Source organism: Monodelphis domestica, chromosome 4 (assembly GCF_027887165.1).
Source record: "Monodelphis domestica isolate mMonDom1 chromosome 4, mMonDom1.pri, whole genome shotgun sequence".
Lineage (NCBI taxonomy): Eukaryota > Metazoa > Chordata > Mammalia > Didelphimorphia > Didelphidae > Monodelphis > Monodelphis domestica.
This window is the reverse complement of record NC_077230.1, coordinates 339551162-339572256: the sequence shown is the minus strand read 5'-3', so window position 1 is coordinate 339572256 and position 21095 is coordinate 339551162. Positions and strand designations below refer to the sequence as shown.

Genomic DNA, 21095 nt, shown 5'->3' with positions numbered 1-21095 from the left:
GTTCTCAACCCATTAAGCCAACTAGCTGGTTCCCTCTAGATCTTTGATTTTCTATAGCATCTCAGACACAGTGCTAGGGATATTCAGGGGCCCTTGCATGGGCTTTCTTGATTTGAGTACTGATAGGCAGCTCTAGCCACTGCTGCTCTCTAGGGCTTTTAAGATTCCTAATCTGGATAATTTTGACCACCTTGGGTTTTGCTGGGGGCTGGGGAAGAGGAGGCACAATGTGTTTTACTTTTGATGACTCTAAGGGCAGAGCTTATCAGAATAAATGTGTCTCTGGCTCATCCCTGGCGACAATGGGAGGCTACCAGTTTGTATCCCTGTATTGACTTTGCAGGTGGTCTCATTTCTTGCTGTCTGTGGACTTCTGGATGACTTTTTGTGCAATTCTGAAGCAGAAGAATCACTGATTGTAGTTTCTCAATGAATTTCTTAATCATTATTCAATCTGAGGCAAATTTCAGATTTTTGCTGGAGTATGTAGGAGTAAGGCAGTCTGTCTCAATTAAGATTTTTTTTTAAAAACTCTTGCTTATATATTAACATTTTATAGAGACAGAACATTATAATGTCATAGCACTAGGATCAGAGTTGAGAAGACCTGACTTCAAAACTCACCTCAGATACTGAAGCTATGAGCTTGGGCAAATCATTTGATTTCTCTGAATTTTGGTTTACTCATATACAAAATGAAGGGGTTGGACTTGATGACCTCTGAGGTCCTTTCTGCCTCAAATCTCCAAATCTGCCATTTGATCCAATGGACTCATCTAATCCAACCATCTCATTTTAAAGAATGGGAAAGTAAGGCCCAGACAGGTAAAGTGATTTTCTGAAAGTGATACAGCAAGAGAGTGGAAGTCAAATTCAGAAAAGTCCCTTGACTTTGACTCCAGTATTTTCTTGTGTTACATTTTAAAAGAGTATCCTCTCTCTTCTTGTGAGTTTATTGATGCAATAATTCATTTTCTACTATGTGCAAGGGATCACTTACCCTTTAGTAGTTCGAGCTGTCACTATAAGTTGCAATGCCTTGGCTTGCAATCTCATGTGATGAATGATGACCACTTGTCTGCTTTCCACTCCACTGTACATAAATTCCATCTTGTATGTTTCTTCCATGATCTGGAAACAAAATGGCAATGCCTGTTAATGACAACACAGTAAAGAACCCACACAATTAAGACATTTAAGATTATTCAGTAGTGGAGCTTTTAAGAGGCAAAGTATGATACAGAGAATGCTCTACAAATAGTAAAGCACTAAAGAAATCTGAGTACTGTTGTTATTGTTGTTTAAAGTACAAATAATGATTCTAAGCATTATGTACAAATATCATTACTTTTGAATGATTCAGAAAAACTGTAAATTAGCAAGAATAGGTACACATACATACACAACATAGCACACACATAAGGGGAGCAGTGGATAGAGTGCTGGCCTATAGTCAAGAATAGCTGAGTTCAAATCTGGCTTCATACATTTCTTAGCTGAGTGCAGTTGGGCATGTAACTTATTTGCCTTAGTTTTCTTAAATGTAAAATGCGGCTAATAATAGTACCTACTTTCCCAGGTTGTTGTGAGGTTCAAATAAAATATTTATAAAGTGCTTAGCATGGTTCCTAGCATGCAGTAAACACTACATAAATGTGGCTGAATACAATCCCTCTATATTGTTGATATATATAAATTATAATATATAGTATTGATAATATATACATATATATTACATATACAGATATAGCTATCTTTATGATTTACAAAACACTTTAACTGTCATCTAATTTAATCTTCAAATAATCCTGGGAAGAAAGTATATCATTATCTTATTTTATAGATGAGTAAATTGTTAGAGGTTAAGTGACTTGTCCAGGGTCACAGAGCTAATAAGTGTCCAAGGCAGGATTTGAACTCAGGCCATTGTAATAACTCCAAGTCTAGTGCCCTATCACCTAGATGCTCAACAGGCTATGAAACAGGAATAATAATAATAGCTAGCCTCCTTACAGTGTTTTAAGTGTGTAAATAACTTTACATGTCTTATCTCAATTCTTTCATTCAAAGTTGGGATAATATAGGCATCTGATCCATATAGCCAGTCTTTGGTTCTGGCCAGGCTATGTCTGAAGGGCTATAATTCCAAGCTTACCTGTTTAGCAGCAGCTGATGCCATGTCACTCTGTTTTATATAGAGTGGGGCAGCCATGTTCCATAACTTTTCCTGCAAGGCCTGCAAAGAAATAAACCATGATTCAGCAGTCCATCAATAGAATAACATCTACAAAGACTTCATGGTGCTCAGTCCAGTATCTGAAACAGACAACTGCTGATTGACTGTATAGTTTCACAAGGTTTAGAAATATTAAAATTGTTAATGTGGGGCAGAGAGTATATCTTAATTTATCTGACTAGTGAAAAACCACCTGGAGACTACGTAGTGGGGAACAGCAGAAAATGGGGATAAATACTTTTAAAATGAATAAACATTACATTTATTAATTGTACCATATTAAGTACTAGGGAGACATGTAAAATATAGTCTCTGTCCTTAAAGACCCTAGATTTGTTTTGGAGACAAATATATAGTATAATAATTATCACACACACACACACACACACACACACACACACACAAAGTACACTACTTAGAATGTAAGTGTATTTGGAAAAAATCCAAAGCTCTGATTCAGTTGAGGAAGTTAAGAGAATTTGGAAAGGCTTTATTTATAAGATAGATGGCACTTAAATTGGGCCTGAAGGATGAACAGGACATCTAAAGGCAGAGGCAAGGTGTGATTTTCCTAAGAGAGGCTTCTGTATCTATCCTGTCAGGGGTCTAGTAATGGGGTAATGACAAGGGTCCCAGACCAGAATCCTAACTTCTCAACTTCCTGCCTGAGTGTCTTTCTGCGTTATTTCATCTCTCTGGGTACTGGTCTCCTTACCTCAAAAATGAAGGAATTGTATTGGATGATCTCTCTCTATCTTTCTGGCCCTAAATTTTATGATCCATTTTTGATCTGAAGTTTTAAAATAAAAATCTTCCATGCTTAGGTTTTAATTCAATCAAATTGTGCAGAGATGGCTGGATAAGTTTCTGATAATTGTTTTTTCATTTCCATTTTAATTTGATTCTCAGGATTTTGGAGCTAAGAGACTTTAAAGTCAAGAATGCTAGAGCTAGAAGGGCTTTTAGGACACAGACTAATAGTACTAGAATGGACTTTAGAATATATGTATATTAATGATCTTTATCTTCTGCCTTAATATCAATTCTAAAACAGAATGGTAGTATGAGTTAGGCAATTGGGTTTAAGGAACTTGCCCAGGATCACACAGCTAAACAGTGTCTGAGTCCTTTCAACTCCAGGCCTGGTATTCTATCTACTGTGCTATGTAGTTGCCCCACAATATAAAATATTAAAGAATCAAATTTAGGGATAGAAGGGTTCTGTATATACAGAGGTGGAAATAAGTTCAGAAAAAGAAGTGGCATTTCCAAGAATAATCAGTAAATTAGTAGCAGAACTACTAGTTTAAAGTCTCTTGATTCTCAGGTTAGTGTTACTGATACCATGCATTTTGCAGCCAGGAAAAACTATATAAATAAAATCGATGTTAGGTAGGGCAAAGCATTATGATTCACATTTTATAAATAAGGAAACTGAGGCTGAGAGAAAATAAGAATGAATTCAGTGGCAGAGCTGGGTTTCAAACCTAGTGTTCTTTAGACCTGCTAATGAGAACTAGCCTCTGACAATTTCTTGGTCTCACTTGCACATTCTCATTAATCAAAACATCATTAATCACTTTCAATCCTAAAAAGATTCAGGCTAACAGTAGCCTAACTATGATTGCTGCAGACTTATTGACTAGGAATAGGCTCTTTTAGGTGTTCCCTAAATTCAGGTGGCCTCATCTGTCTAACTTTGCTGACCTAAAGTAGCTCTTGACCACAGTCCTGTATATTTAGCTTTACTGGCTAGCCAAGATGAAATATCAACAAAGGTTTGCTTTGAAGAGCAAAGAAAATGAGGTGTTTTTTAACTTTAATAAAATGATTTGTGCCTCCACAAAGAATATCAAGGAAATGAAAGCAAATCCTTTGTCATTCAAATTGTACATTTCCATCAAAAGAACAATTTACCAGAGATATGTATAAATGGAGATTTTGAACCTTAGACTTCATTCCCCAAAAGTCCTTGGTATTTCCCAGAATTCCCTATGATCTCTCCTGACCACTCATAGGGAATTCTAGGAAATACCAAGGACTTCTGGGGAATGAAGTCTAAGATTCAAAATCTCCATTTATATAAATCCTGATATAAACATGTCCCTAGGCAAGACATCTTAAACACATACTCATCTTCTTGGCTGTCTGGTGTGCTGACACCCCACATTCACAGAACTCAAGTCTTTAGCAACTACCCCAAAGGAACAGAAGAATAATCTATTTCCTGGAAGAGTTACTATTTCTTTAATTAAAGGGCAAATATAATTATACTGATGAACATGTGGTATCTATAAGAAAACAAGTTTCCCTGTATAAACAGTAACAACAACTGCTACTTCTTGCATTTATATGGGGCTGCAAGCTCACAATGACTTTTACTTGAATCTCCAAGAGACAGGCAGCAGGGGCACTATGATCCCCAACTTACAAAGGAAAATACTGCAGCTTGGAGAAGCTTAGTACATGTCCGTATCAGAACTTAGACCCAACCCAAACCTATTAGTCCAAGGCTAGTACCATGCCCATTATACTATGTGGCCATTAAGAACTTGCTCCAGGCTTTAAACTGTCATTATAGCATAACTACCATAACTACCATAACCACAAGACAGGGCCAAACCTTGATGAGAAGCAGCTGACACCGAAGATAAGTTGCAGAGAAGTCTGCTACTCCTGCCAGGTCAGATTGAAGTTCTCCAAGTCTCTGCAGGTCACTAAAAGATATAAAAACCAGAAGCAAATGGAGGTCTTAGATTCATAAATGGTTTAGATGAAAAGGAGCCTCCTCCTTTTACAGATAGAAAAGTGGGACTCAGAGAAGGGGCTCTATAAGTTTCATATCCAAGGCCATGTTGGCAGTCAGTGACAGAATGGGGCTCATAATCCAATTCAATCATTTTTACAGAGGAGAAAACTGAACTCTAGAGAGGTGAAGAGACCTGTGCTAAAGTCTCCCAGGTGATTAGGAAGATGGCTGGTTGTCAGACAATACTGCTAATCCAAAAATAAGCTTTTTTGTGAAAGGTAAACATTTGTTTAACCCCTCGGGAGGAAGAATACTCTCTTACAACATCCCCTACAAATGGTCATCTAGATTTTACCTAAACAACCCTATCTACCCCATCCCTCTTCTTTATATGTGTTTTCCTGACCTGCTTCTCCTTTGCTCTCTAGGTAGAGTCTTCATTATGTGAGAGATGCCAAACCAGCTGTGCAGCTGACTAGACTTGGGGACCTGCCAAATTCATTCTATTCTTTGTTGGCTGGCAACACAATAGGCCCTGCAGCTAGTCATTCATTATGGTATAGACTCTGTAATCCTCTGGGAAACCTACTGATGTCACAGTCTCTACAATGAAAGCAATCATCTTTAGTTTGGACAAAATAGAAAGCAACACATTTCCATTCAACCAAGGTAAATGCTAACAAAGTTCACAAAACTAGGTAGAGGTCACAATAAAAGAAGGCAGGGCTGATCTTCCTGAGGAATATAATAAACTCACACAGAAAGGCAATATGATACAGAGAAAGGAAGCTTGGATTTGAGAGTCAGATGAAGTTGATGGTTCAAGTCTTGGCTTAACTATTTGCCATGATGGTCCAATATAGAATAAGAAAAAAACATATGTACACAGAACCAAATTGGAAACAGTACTTGAGTTTTATAAGAGGCAGACTTTGGAAAATGGGTAGCCAAATTCGTACTATACAATACTACCTGTGTGACTTGAGTCAAGGCTCATGACCTCTCTAAATTTCAGTTTATCTAAAAAGTGGAGATAATATCTGTACTACTCACTTTACAAAACTACTGTAAAGATTAAATTTGTAAAATAATAACCACTATTTGCTGATAGTGCTTTAAGATTTACATAGAACTGTCTTCACGGAAATTCTGTAAAATGAGTAGCTGAAGCACTTTTCTCACAGATTTGCAGGTGAGGAGGCAGAGGCCCCAAAAGGCCAGGTGCCTTGCCCAAGGTCACAAAGGCTGCAAGTGTTTGGAGCTAGAATTCAAACGGAGTCCCACTCCCTCCAAGCCTAACCTGCTGTTCATTATCCCACAATACCTCTCGATTAGAATGGGAATTAAGTCATTTGAAAGGCAGCATAGCATGACAGAGAGCTGACTTTGTAGCCAAGGAGCCTTAGGTTCAAGTCCCACCTCTGAAGCCTCCTTGCTGTATGAGTTTCAAAAAGTCTCTTAATCCCTCAGTGCTGAAAGCAGCAGAGAGGGTGCCAACTTGCATTGGTAGAGGAAAGTTCCTCATTCTAGAGATTTTTATTCAGTGAATTATGGGGTCCAGGTCTTATTCCTATTAAGAAACTTAGAAGTATAATGCAAGTATAACAACAGTAACTTAATATTGTAATTATAGATACAAAACCAACTGTTGTTAAAAAGCACTAGAAAACATAAGGACAAATGGATGTTTAATATAGTACTATCTATCTAAAACCAAGAGCCAGCATGGTATGTAATGGAAGTCAAGTAGAGGCCTTTCCAGTAAGAAAAGAGTAATGCAAGGACAACCAGGACCATCACTAAAATCTTATATAGTTCGAGAAATGCCAACTATGGCAATAAGAAAATAAAAAGAAATTGAAGGAGGGGCAGGCAGCTAAGTGGCTCAGGGGACAGAGAGCCAGACCTAGAGATAGGAGATGAAAGGAAGGTTCAAATGTGGTCTCCAAAACTTCCTAGCTGTGTCATCCTGGGCAAATCACTTAACCCCCATTGCCTGGCCCTTACTGCTCTTCTACCTTGAAGGCAATACACTGTATTGATTCTAAGATGGAAGGTAAGGGTTTAAAAAAGAAGGAAAGAAATTAAGGGAATAAGCATAGATAAAGAAGGGAAAAAATGGTAACTTTTTGCAAATGATATGATAATTTAGAGAATTGAGTCAATTAAAAATTAAATGGAGCACTTAACCTCAGCAAAGTTATAGGACTCCATCTATATCATTAGTATTTCTATATATTATTAATGAGACTTAGCAACAGGAAGAGCTAGAAAGAGAAATTCCATCTAAAATAATTAGAGAATGTAGAAAACCCTTAAGAATCTTCCTGCCACATATAGGAACTATATAAAGATAGACCTAAACAAGTAAGACAAACATTACCTGCTCATGGGTAGGCCATATCAACATAATAAAAATGATAATACTACCTAAATTAATCTATTCAGTGCCACTGAAGAATTATTTATTTTAGAATGCTTGTTAGAGATCCAGGAAAAATACCAAAATTCATCTGAAAGAACAAAAGGTCAAGAATATAAGGGGAAATCATGAAAATCTGTGAGGTCTGGCAGTACCAGATCTCAAAACATTACAACAAAGTAATAATCATCAAAATAATTTGGTACTGGTTTGAAACAGAGAGGTCAATCAGAGGAACAGATTACTAAAACAATATACAGAAGCAAACAAAAATAGCAAACTAACGTCTAAATAATTCAAAGACCCTAGCTTCTGGGGCAAGAACTTGCTCCTCAAAAAAACAACAACAACTACTGAGTAACCTGGGAAGAATTTTAGCATAACCTAGGTATCGACCTATAATTTCTGTTTTATAATAAGTTCCAAACATATGTATGACTTAGACATACAAGGTGACATTACAAACAAATTAGAGGAGTAAAGAAAAAAATTACCTTTTAGATCTATTGATAGGAGAAGATTTTTTGATCAAACAAGAGTTATTATGGATCACAGAAGTGAAAATAAACAGTTTTAATTATATTAATTTAATTGACAGAGGTGGCAAACCAAGTATGCCCATTGAAGCATATTTTTTAGACATGGCCAATGCTAGAATTTGTTTTGCTTCAATATGCATATTTGTTGCAAAGGTTTTGTTTTGCTCTCCCTCATCCCCCACAATTCACAAGGGAGAGTACAGTGAATGCCTGAGCATGTATATTTTTGTTAATCAAAAAATAAATTTAAAATGCTATAATCATAAAGACAAATTTTATACCAACTCTAACAGCACTCAGAACAGCATAATATGTTGTTATTTAACTGGTGGTTTATTTCTATAATTAGAAGTTCTCTGAAGGCAATGGTCCTTTACCACACTAAGATCCCAACAATTAGTCAATCAACAGGTATTTGGCTCAGGACTTGTTGACTAATTGGGTATAAATAAGAATAAGGGTCAAAATGGGAAAAAAAATAATGACTTTAAGAGAGACATGAAGAAACAGGAAAATACAGGGAGTGAAAAATAGTCCTTCCTGTTCCAAAGTAAGAGGCACTTCAAAAGAACTGAGTCCAAATGAAGGTGTAAATATTTTTGAAACATTATAAGAACACATTTGCTATGTTTGATGAGTTCAAACAATGAATTAAAAACATTAATTTTTAAAATTCATCCCTGTTTTTGTTAAAATTCATGCATAAAGCCAGTCACAAAAATTAAATGTTGATTAAATTCTTAAACCAAATGTTATTTATGGCAAATATTTCTCTTTTGGTCCCTGAGAATCTCCAAACACTGAATTCACTATTAATTCTACTCACAGGTTTACATAGTAACAAGGTATGTTGGAAAGACCAAAATAAGAACAAGTTTTGGTGATTTTTCAAAAGCTATTTTCAACCCTGCTCCCAGATGATTCCAGATTATAAACATTTCCTTTCCACTTCACTATTTTCTGAAATAGTTCCCAGATCAGAAAATGTGCACAGCTTCAATGAATTTTCCAAAGGCAGGCATATTGTTTCAAAGAACACAACCACACCACACTTAGACAGAAACTGATATGTAAAACATTCCTAAGAGAAAACACAAGATGCATTTTATACGATTTACTATCACTTCTAAGCAAACTATGAACACCATCTGTTTCACATTCAGCCTCAGAAGAAATGCACATATCCTAAAAGTCCATTCAGAGAAGCTCAGAAAGGGAAGAAGCCATTAGAATGGAAGTTAGCCCTGGTTCAAGTCTTCATCTCTTTTTATCTAGACTACTGTTAATAGTCTCTTCAGTGGTCCTTCCTGACTGCTGTCTATCTCCTCTAATATATTTCTTTATAACATTGGTCAAATAGTCTTCTTAATGGACTGCTTTGATCATATCACTCCTATATCATAATAGCTATCATTTACAAAGTGCTTTTTGGTGTGCAAAGCCCTTTTTCAAATATCTCATTTGAGGGGGCAGCTGGGTAGCTCAGTGGATTGAGAGCCAGGCCTAGAGATGGGAGGTCCTAAGTTCAAATCTGACCTCAGACATTTCCCGTCTCTGTGACCCTGGGCAAGTCACTTAACCCCCATTGCCTAGTCCTTACCACTCTTCTGCCTTGGAACCGATACACAATATTGATTTTAAAGATGGAAGGTAAGGGTTTAAAAGACAAAAATCTCATTTGAACTTCACAACAACCTTGGGAGATAGGTGCTATTGTTATCCTCATTTTACAACACAATTTTATGGGAAAAGAAGCAGACAAGGTTAGGGTCATAGAGCTAATAAATATCAAGGGCCAGATTTGGGTCTTCCTGACACCAGGACAAGAACTCTATCCACAATGTCACCTGCTGCATCGATATTAAAAAATCTTCAATCTTGCTCCCTGTTACATACCAAATAAAGAATAAAACCTGGCTATGGGATACAAGTACTTCCACAACTTTGACCTACTATACCTCTCCAGTTTTTATCTCATATTACTTTCTTTTATATATTCCAAATTTAATTCTCTCCTTGGTTCTCTATTTTCATCCTGCTTCTCATGAGAGGAGCGTAGAAAGTGGGAGGAGATAGAGCCATTTAGAGTTAGGACCTTACCTACCATTTCCCTACCCTCAATAAGTTTTTTTCATCACCAATCCATCAAGGTCCTTCCCAATCAATATATCTCATTTGGGAGGTATATTTCTTTTTAAGTTTTTAAAAATCTTTACTTCCTATCTAAGAATCAATACTATGTATTGGTGCCCAGGCAGTAGAGTGGTAAAAGCTAGGCAATAGGGGTTAAGTGACTTGTCTAGGGTCGCACAGCTAGGAAATGTCTAAGGTAAGATTTCAACCAAGGACCTCCCACGTTATATGTATTTTATCTACATACTTTTGCTATTGTTAAGGATGGGACAATTTACTGCCCTATGACTACTTGTGATTTTGAATAAGACTGCCAAAGTTGGAGCTCTGACCACTATTCCCTGCTCTCTCACAACTATGCATACCAGGGCCATCTTTTCAGCATCTCTATCCCCCTCCTTACTTTTCCATTCTGCCCTCTGGAACTCCTGTTCTATTAGCAACAAATTGCCCTTTATATTAGACCTATGGGCTCCCTCTGAAAATTACTTTGTATATTTTTTGTACTTGTATGTTTAAGTATTGTTCTCTCCCTGCCCCGCCAGAAAAGGTAATCTCCTTGAGGACAGATACTATTTTATTCCTTTGTATCCCCAGCAAGTAGTACAATGCTGAAAACACAGAAGGTGCTTAATAAATGCTTGTTGAATTGAAATGAACCTCCTTGCCAGACTCCAAGGACCACAGAATCAGAGGCCATCTATTATCTAAATTTTTATCCTTCTTAGCACCCAGAACAGTACTCTGAACATAGCAGGCACTTAAAATGTTCCCCAAGGGAAATCATTCTGGCCTAGAGAATTACTTTAGTCCTTTAACTCTGAGGCTCTAGGATTCTCTGGGATTCTATAAAAGTGATACAGTTCCTGCAATAATACCAACTCTGATAACAGGCAAATTTTCATAGCATGTATCTATCACTGTGGAATATAAATACCTCACTGTAAGCAGCCCAAACTTTTACCATTAAAACTCATGACCTTGTAGGACAGCTAGGTAACACAATGGAAAGAGCACCCGGCCTGGTTTTGGGCAGACCTGGGTTCAAATCTGGACTCAAACACTTCTTAGCTGTGTGACCCTGGGCAACTCACTAACCCTTGGTTGCCTAGCCCTAACTGCTCTTCTGTCTTAGAAGTGATACTAAAAAGTTAAAAAAAAAAACAATAACAAACAACCTTTGATAAAGATAAGCAACTTAAAGTGATGCAGATATAGTTTACAAAGAGCATACAACCATCCTAGGAAGCAAGTAGAGCCAATATAATCTGCCTATTTTAGAGAAGAAAGTTTAAGTAACTTGTTTGACATCATAAAACAACATGACATGGCTCTTGGTAGAGACTTGACGTAAACTCAGGTTTTCTAATTCCAAAGTCACTTGCTTTTCTAACCGTACTGTGTTACTACAAACTCTTATATTGAAGGACATAGGGGAAGCACAATGACAGTTAAGCCAAATTTCCAAACCATGGAATTATGTGCTCATTTACTAAGGTCAGATGCGTCAAGTTCTAGCTTACAATACATAGTTGTTGCTACCAAAATGAAAGGAAATTACATACCAAAGAATACATTATTGTTTTTAATTTAGAAGATTAATTATGACTTACCAAGAAAATTGTAGAACCTCATCTAGATCTCTTTTACTTATCACCCCTTAGTTGGTTCTATTTTTTGGGGGTTTTGCCATATTCTCAAGGACATAAGGAAGATTCCAAGCTCTTGGAAGGCAGGAGCTTGCTTGTCTTAGTACCTCCCTTAGCACCTAGTCCTAGACTCTACACAGAGGAAATGCTTATTCACTGTTGGTTAATAGTGAATTTATTTTGGAACCTATATTTTCAGACAGTAGGTGACAGAAAGGGACATGGTGTATATGCACTGGTTTCAAAATATTGCCAATGAAGAACAAGAACAACAGATGTTATCAAGGAACTGTAGGAGGGCAGAGAGAGAAGACAGGCTGGTCACATGAGAATGAGGGATGAGAGGTAAGTAAAACTAAGAAAACACAGGCAAATCAAATCCTCTAGGACACTGGGTGAATACTTATGGAAAACTTTCAGGAGTTCATGGATGAGAGCTGCATAGGATGGCATGCATGCATATTATAATATGCATTGTTGGAAGGAATTTGTTAATTAATGAGAATACTCATCCACTGGAATATTTTTTTCTTTAAATTAGAATTGCAGAATCTTAAGTTGAAATGGAATTTTAACAACATTCCAACTTTCCAACCACTGAGGAACCCCTCTTATATATTAAGACAATCATCTAGAATTGAACTGAACAGTTACAGGGAGCTCTCAACCTTGGATAAAAAAGAAATGTCCACTGTTGGACAGTACTTAGTAATCAGGAGGTTCTGTCTTATGTTAAGCCAAAATCTACTTCCCTGTAGCTTATACTCCTTTGTCTGAGTTCTGATTTCTTAAAAAAAAATCAAAGAATGCCTTGTGCTATCTTCCATAATAGTCTAAATATCTGAAGATAGCCTTATCACCCATTAGTCTCTTCTCTGGGCTAAACCTGTTCAGAGTTCTTCGTCTAAGATGGTTTCTTGAATTTATACTATTCTAGTCACTCTTCTAGGTTGCTTTCCAATTTGCCACTCCCTGGTTCTCTTTCAACCATGCTATCTACAGGCCTGCCTCCTCCTCCTCCTCCACCTCTTTTTCCAATAAGACTTCCCTCTCCTGGTACCAAGGCTCTCTAAATGATGAGCTTCCACTGGTTGTGGGCCCACCATATCACTTCCTGGTCATTTCCAAACTAGGCTGATACATGTTTGCCACCTGCTAAGCTTTCTCCTACCTCCAATTTACAACTCCCTCTCCCTTATATTTGCTGACTTCTCCTTTCAGAAAGTAAACTTCCTTGAAAGGAGGAACTGTCTTACTTTTTTTGTTGAATTATCTATAGCACTTAGCACCTGCCAAATAGTAAATGCTTAATCAATGTTTTTCATCTTTGCCTACAGCTGAACACAATACTGCAGAAGTTATCTGAGCAATGGGACACACAATGGGGCACTGGCACTTATTGACTATGGGACTTTGGGGAAAAAGATTCAACTTTTCTGAGCCTCAGCTTCTCTGGCTATTAAATGGTGATATGTGCACTTAGTACCTTTCAGAAGAGTTATGAAGGGGCTTTGTAATCTTAAAGTAATATTGAAATAAAAACTTGTCCATTTTCTGATCTTAACACAAGACTTCATGCAGGCTAAAAACACATTATTAGGTGAGAGTAGTGGTGGTGTATGTATGTGTATATTTTTAAAGCCCCCATCGCCCATTTATACTGCCCACTTTAGGTCTGGATCCAGAATTTCAATGGTGATTCAGAGAACTCTTCATTAGTGAAAGATCAGAAAGTCAGTTTGTGTCAGATGTGAGGTTTGAACCCAAGTATTCTTGACTCAGGCTAAGGTTATATCCATCCACTATGGCATTTTTTGGTTTCTTTTTATGGCTTAGAGGAGGACAAGAACATCATCTTTATTACAGTGGAGATAAGAAAATGGACACTGTGACTGTTTGCTTTCATTGAACCTAAGGGACACTCATCTTTCCTCTATCACTACAAAGATTGTCTAAGCATCACTACCCACTCTCTCCTCCTTCCTTTCTGGTGGGTTTACTCTTTTGTATCTGGTACAATGGGCCACACAGAGCAAAAGGGTCTAAATAAATACTCCTTTTACTAAAAATTGTATTCCACTGACTTTAGGTAGAAGCATTTTTCAAGATAGTTCAAAAGTAGTTCAGAGAACAAAAACAAAAGGTAAAAAAAAAGTCAACAAATAGCTGTGCTAAGGTAGCAGGAGCTCCCACCAAAGTCTCAAAACCTTTTATATTCCTTTTGCCCCAAGAGCCCATAGTGGGTTCCCATATCACAGTAGTGTCTTCCTAGATTTTTACAGGACAGGCTGGCTTGGTGGAATTCAGGGAAAGTGTCTTGCATTTCTCTGGTTCTTGACCCACATCACCTTCTGTCTTCATGGAAAAGCTATTTCTCTCTACCCATAAGTTTCTGTTCCTGCTCTGACTTGAATGATATTCATCCATCCCTCAGCTTACTGAATTCATCCCCCTAACTCAAAAGCTACCTCCTTCAGGAAAGCCTTCTGAATTCTCCTCCCCCTTAGCTGGCAATACCCACCACCATTCCATCTATACACCTCACAAAGCATTTTGCAATTCTTTTATGAAGTTTGGCAGTATCTAGAGATGTCATACTCTCTGATAAGACAATAAGCTCCATTAAGAGCAGTGAATTTTTGTATCCCTCACAGCCCTTTGCATAAGCACTGAATAAATGTCTGTTAAATTGTTGCTGACATTGAAGAAGACACAGAATAATGGAGAGATTTTTTTCCCGTTTTTAGTTTGCCAAAATGTTTTTTACTTAAAATAGGCATTAACATATTTACATGTTACAAAAGTTTTATTTATAATAAAAACTACAAAAAAGAAATAATGAAAGGGTCATATTAGTCTTATACAGCTGATATTTGGTTGGACAGTGTGCTTTGTGTTTTAATTATTTTTCTTAATTGTTTCTGGGGCCTAATATAAAATCTAGCATATAGTGTTTAATAAATGTTAAGTGAATGAAATTCAAAGGTCCTTCTAGTCCCTAAAATCTATAATTCCTCATATGACTGATCCATCAAATGTACTTTCCAGTAAAAACTTTTGAAGCTAAGAATTGAATTTTATACTTCTTTGTATCCCCTAGCACAGGGCCCTGTACATAAGGCATAGCAGATCTATGTGCTAACTATAAACTAAGAATAATAATTTTTTAAAAAGGAACAGTATGAATTATCAAATTTAATCCCATTACATTAACAAAATAATGGATGGCACAAGGAATCCCTGAGGGCAAGAGAAGTGATCCCTCTAAGACATACACATTCAAAGCAAAATTTAACATGAAGTGGGAAATTTTTATAACCAGACTTGGATTTGAATGTCATTTTTAGAAATGTTTATTTCTTTCATTTTTTTTTAAATTCCCTTAACAAAGAATTAACTACAAAGAATTTCCTTCTAATGGATCTTATGTCTTTATTAATCATCAACCAGGCCAAGATCTGATAAGGGAAAAAAGGTAAAGAACTTAAAAAAATATATGGTCTCATATTTTGAACATAAGAACAAAACATTCAGCCTAATAAATTCATTCACTCAAACAAAACATTTATTAAATTGTTTACTATATGTATAGTATGGTTCTCACCTCCAACCTCCCCCACCTAACCATACCAGTGATTTCAGATTCTTGTCTTCGAATAGCTTTTAATTTAGTAGGGAAAATAAGACAGGAGGAAGTATAGGGAAGGCAGACAGGAAGAAAGGGAGTAAAGGATAACAACTCCTCTTAATCCTTATTTGCACCACTTACCTCTTGGAATTGCTGAAACAAAAGTACTTTGAAACTATAAATAGCATCATGATTATCAATATTATTAAAAATAAACCATGCTATTATGGTTAAAATATAACATTAACAGTGAAATCTTTCATCTGAAAGAAATTTACAGAACAATCAACCACAAACCAAAACATCTGATTTACACAGCATAGAAAGATACCCAAGTAATTTTGCCAGATTGGCCATGCTTACCCTAAGCAAAAAGGATACAGGCAGGAGAATGGGAGAAGGGTAAAAGTGGAAGGGCAAAAGGGAAAGCAAGAAAGAAGGGGAGGGGGGCAGCTGGGTAGCTCAGTGTATTGAGAGCCGGGCCTAGAGATGGGAGGTCCCAGGTTCAAATCTGGCCACAGACACTTCTCAGCTGTGTGACCCTGGACAAGTCACTTAACCCCACTGCCTAGCCCTTACCACTCTTCTGCCTTGGAACCAATACACAGTATTGATTCCAAGATGGAAGGTAAGGGTTAAAAAAAAAAAGAAAGAGGAAAAAGAAAAAAGGGAGAGCTTGAGAAGAAAGAGAGAATGAATGGAACATAATGAGCATCGAAGAATATAACAAAGTGCCAAGAGAACTCAGGGAAGAGATCGTTTTTGGTTTGGGAGATCATAGAAGTCTTCATAAAGGACCTGCCATTTGAATTGGGCTTTGGAAACTTAGCAGAATTCAAGCACAATTTTCTAAAAAGGAGGTGGGAAAGGAAGGAGTGTTTTGGGGGTACAGGGAACAAGAAGAACAAAAGCATTGAGGTGAGAAAAGTTGGCAGAAATGGTGAGTAGTTCAATGGATTGAATAGTTAATAAAAAACACAAGACATTAAAATAGGCCAGATAGGAAGCTCATGTACATTATGAGGTGACAAATTTCTAAGAAAATCACCTTACCGGATTGTAAACTGAAGTAGCTCCTGAGTACCCTGAGGATCAAGGTGCTGAAGATTATATACCCGTTCTAGGCTTTGCTGTAGAAACTGCTGGGAAGGGTCTTCATGTGGTGTGATGCTTGGGGACACAGGTGATGATGGGAGTTTTCTACCTGGCAACTAAGAAAACATAACAGTGACCAGTATCCATAGGATCATAGACTAAGCTAAAAGGACTTAAAAAAAAATCATCCAAGACTTCAGATTTCTCATTCTGTATAAATCTAGCACAGAGTTAAGAGGTAGCAAGGAGCAGAGCTAGGATTTTAAACCCAAGTCTAATGATTCCAAATCTAGTCTTAATTCCATTACTTTCTATTATTTCTTTGTGATTCTGGGAACCATTCTCTTTCACCAACCAAAGCAGGAGAGGCATAAAGAGGTAAAGATTATGATTTGTCTTTTAAAGAAATGCCCTGAAAATTTGAATCACTTTTCCCCTACAGTAACTCACTTATGTTTTTTTTTTTTTTAAAAAAAAGGCCTGAGGAGGGAAGCTGGGTGGCTCAGTAGATTGAGAGCCAGGCCCAGAGCCGAGGGGTCCTGGGTTCAAATCTAGCCTCATATACTTCCTGTGTGACTCTGGGCAAGTCATTTAACACCCATTGCCTAGCCTTTATCACTCTTCTGCCTTGGAGCCAATACACAGTATTGATTCTAAGACGGAAGGTAAGGGTTTTTGTTTTTTTTTTAAGCCTGAATATAGAAATGGATCAGAAGTTTGGTAGTTTAGCTGTTGATATAGCCCTTCCATTTCTTAGATGATTTAATGAGTTGTTGCCTAAAAAAAAAACATCATCTACTGACTAGGCTTTTCTATATTTAGCTACATGTTCTATCACTAGGCTCAAATTCTTCAAGAGCTTATGGTTTCTGGTTGAACCTCTGAGAGGTAAAGGCTACCTCCATAACACAAAGAAGCAGAGGAGGAATTTAGGGAAAATATCACTTAATATTATGTTTATATCATAAGAGGCAGTATTATGTGGTAGATGGAAAGCTGATGCTGGAAACATGAAGACCTGGGTTCATGACCTGCCTTGGACACCTGGCTATGTGACCCTGGGCAAGCAAGTCATTTATCATCCCAATGTCTTAGGCAAGTGCCCAAGATAATGATGGCAGAAGAGCTGCCAATCTGTTTGGGTAGAAGTCTGTGTCTTAGGAGCTCCCCATAACAATGAAATAAATCTGATTCAGACAAAAAATATTAAAAATTACCACCACATTTTCATAGGCTCCTCTCACAATCACCATTATTTTATATTTCCTTTGATTTTTCGCTTGATTTATCCCTATCTGAATTTGAAATAAGATATAAAAAGTATCAGATGAGGACAAATCTTTGTGGTAATAAGCCATTATATAATTCAGAGTCTACCCTCTAAAATGGCAAAAAATGGTCAGTGCAGTGAAGGGAAAGTATTTTTCTTTAAAAATAAATAAATTGGCTTTCATCTCAGACTAAGTATGATTTTACCTTTCTTATTTACTAAAAAGAACTAAAAATTGGCCTGAGGAGATTTTTAGCATACCCTCAATGCAGGAACAAGGTGAGAAAGACTGTCTCGGAGGTAAGCATAGTGTCTGAAGGTATGATCTGAGAACAGGGCAGGCATGGTGGGGCAGGTTTCAGCAGCATTGAAGATAAGAACCAACACAGCAATATCTGGCATTGTCAGGTAGTTAAGTAATAATCCATCAATCTCATAAAGTAAAAGGGAAGATCAGTTTGGCAGGTATTCTATACAAAAGGGTACAGTAAAAATCTAATTTATATAATCTTTGAAGGAAACATTCCCAGTTAATTATTAAATGAGTACATTTTTCAATGACAGTAGTGGCTGTCTTAGTCCTTTACTTTATCATGCAAGGTAAATTACATTACCCTCAAAGTAATATTATTAATAACAACAACTCCCACAAGACTATAGCTTTTTATCCAGAAGGGCCCTTCAGACCAAGTCATCCATCCCTTTCATTTTTAAAGTAAGGAAACTGAGGCTTACTTCAATAGTGCTTGAAGGCTTTAAAAAGTGCTTTCCTAGAGGCAGTTGGGTGGCTCAGTGGATTGTCTGGATGGGAGGTCCTAGGTTCAAATCTGGCCTCAGCTACTTCCTAGCTGTGTGACCCTGGGCAAGTCACCCCCCATTGCCTAAGCCCTTATTGCTCTTCTGCCTTAGAACCAATACAATATTGGTTCTAAGACAGAAGGTAAGAGTTTTTTTTTTTTTTAAAGTGCTTTCCTTAAAACAGTCTCATGAGAGGAGGAAAGCAAATATGACTTTGCTCACTTTCTGGATGAGGAAACCAAGATTCAGAGAAGTTAAAACAACTTGCCAGAAATCACACAGCTAGTTAAGTGGAAGAATCCCAACCTGAACCCAAGTCTTCCAACTCTATATCATACTGCATATTAAGCACTGTTATAAAACCAGACTATAGTTGGCATTACAGAACACTGGAGCTGATGAGGGCCTCAGAAGTCACCTAGTCCAATTCTTTCCCTGAGGAGTCACCATCTAGCTTTCCATGAATATTTCCAGTGATGGTAAATTCATTACCTCATAAGGTCTTTCTTGATAGCAGAGTTCTAAAGTTCAAGTTCTGACACCTCCTGAAGGAAGGCCAAAGTCATCCTGTGGCTATAACCAAAATACAACCGAGTCCCAAATGGTCATCCTGCACCTTATGATATTAAATTCCCTGAATTTCAATTCCCTGAATTCCCTTAAAATTCCCTGAATTATGCAAATATAATAAGAGGGCAGTCAGTTCTGGTGTTTCAAGCTTATGTTGCTGCATTCTACAAAAGAAGAAACAGGCCCTGTTAAGTTAAGTGACTTACTTGTACTAAGTAGCAGAATAAGGATAATCATGGGTCTAGGGCCTACATGGCTTGTTAGCACTTTTCTGCACCTTCAATATAGCCATTCTTCTTATAAATGCATTTTTGTGGCCACAAGGGAGATCAAGTTAGATGGTATAGATGCATCAGGGCAAGTCCACTTTCACAGCTCAAGATAAAACTCAAAGTATGCTTTTACAACAATGGCCAATATGGAGGTGGGTTTTGCATGATAATACATGTATGACACAGATCAAACTGTTTACCATCTCGAAGTGTGGGGAAGGAAGAGAGGGAAGGAGATGGTTTGGATCTTACAACTTGGAAGTGTTGAAAATTATTATTACTTGTAAATGGGAAAATAAAATAGCTTTGAATTTGGGAAAAAAAAACCCAACTCAACGTAAATGCTCTATCAAAGGCATATTATTACCACAGTCCTTATTTTAACATGAGTGGATGCCATGCTTTACGCTACTAGTATCCTTAATGAAGCAACATACTAGAGATGAAAGAACTTGTGTCCAAAGACCCAAGTTCAAATCCCCACTCTAACTCTACTAGATATGTGATGACCATGTGCCAGTTACTTAACTCTTTCTGGATCCTCGGTTTCCTCATCTGAAAATGGAATAATTATTGCATTGTATACTTGCTAGAATTGCAAGGAAAGTACTTTCTAAACTGCAAGACTAGGTATTACACTCTAAGATGTTACCATTACTAATATTAAGAATACATTATTCTTTTTCAGTTAAAACTATATAACCCTTAGGAATGAAGATGAAAGATGTCTCATCTGAAGAAAGAGGAAAAAAGACACAAATAAAAGACAAACTATCAGATTTATACTGCCTGCAGAGATAACCAAGAGTTTCTGCCAAGTGAGCAGTGCGTGGCATAAGCACAAAGGATACAGGCTGGATCATCCATATCAGGTTCTGCAGTATCAAAGAATGGATGTGTACTCAAGAGGTCTGGGACAAGGGGAAGCACCAGGGTTGGATGTCTACCTCCCAAAAACTTCAGACATCTGAAAAATATATGTAAAATGATGCACCACAAACATCAAGTACTCATTAAGCACTTATAAGTATTATTAAGAACTGTCCTGGGGGGAGGGGGAGGCAGCTAGGTAGCTCAGTAGATTGAGAGCCAGGTCTAGAGATGGGAGGTCTTAGGTTCAAATCTGGCCTCAGGCACTTCCCAGCTGTATGACCCTGGGCAAGTCACTTAACCCCCATTGCCTAGCCCTTACCACTCTTCTGCCTTGGAACCAATGCACAGTATTGATTCCAAGATGGAAGGTAAGGGTTTAAAAAAAAAAAAAGAACTGTCCTAGGAATAATGGACAATACAAAGGATAAAACATTATCCCTGTTTATAAAAAGTTTATAATTTAGTTAAGGAGACAGATCAGTAGGTTCATCGGTTTTGATATGGAAGGCACCTTAGGGTTCATTTAGTCCAATTTCTTCATTCTATATATGAAGAAACAGAGGCACTATTAAGTGACTTCTTTAGTGTCACAAATGCAATAAAGGATTCAGTCTCTGAAATCGAATGCTGTGACTCCAAATCTAATATTCTTTGGCCCCAAAACAGAATACATTCCATTCCATCCTCTCCAACCTCTAATTCTGACTTACCATAAATCTGATGATGGCCTATAATTAGAGAAAAGAAAACTGCTATCACACATGCAGTAATTACCCAATGAATGGTGCAGAATGAATTTTACATGTATTCAGAGAAGGGAGAGAAATTACTGTGGGCTGGATAGTTATGGAATTTCAGTAA

The 21095-nt window shown here is 37.3% G+C and overlaps 1 protein-coding gene across 2 annotated transcripts in view; it reads right to left on the bottom strand.

Moving 5' to 3' along the window:
* INTS4 (integrator complex subunit 4) overlaps positions 1-21095 on the bottom strand; it is a 94399-nt gene that overhangs the window by 25595 nt on the left and 47709 nt on the right. For both annotated transcript variants that reach the window (XM_001363097.4, XM_007490897.3), the window contains exons 13-18: positions 20213-20328; positions 17983-18116; positions 16410-16567; positions 4860-4953; positions 2156-2236; positions 1001-1131 (exon numbers count right to left, since the gene is read on the bottom strand). In XM_001363097.4, coding sequence (XP_001363134.1) covers positions 1001-1131; positions 2156-2236; positions 4860-4953; positions 16410-16567; positions 17983-18116; positions 20213-20328 — 714 coding nt within the window. The remainder of the gene's footprint in view (positions 1-1000; positions 1132-2155; positions 2237-4859; positions 4954-16409; positions 16568-17982; positions 18117-20212; positions 20329-21095) is intronic.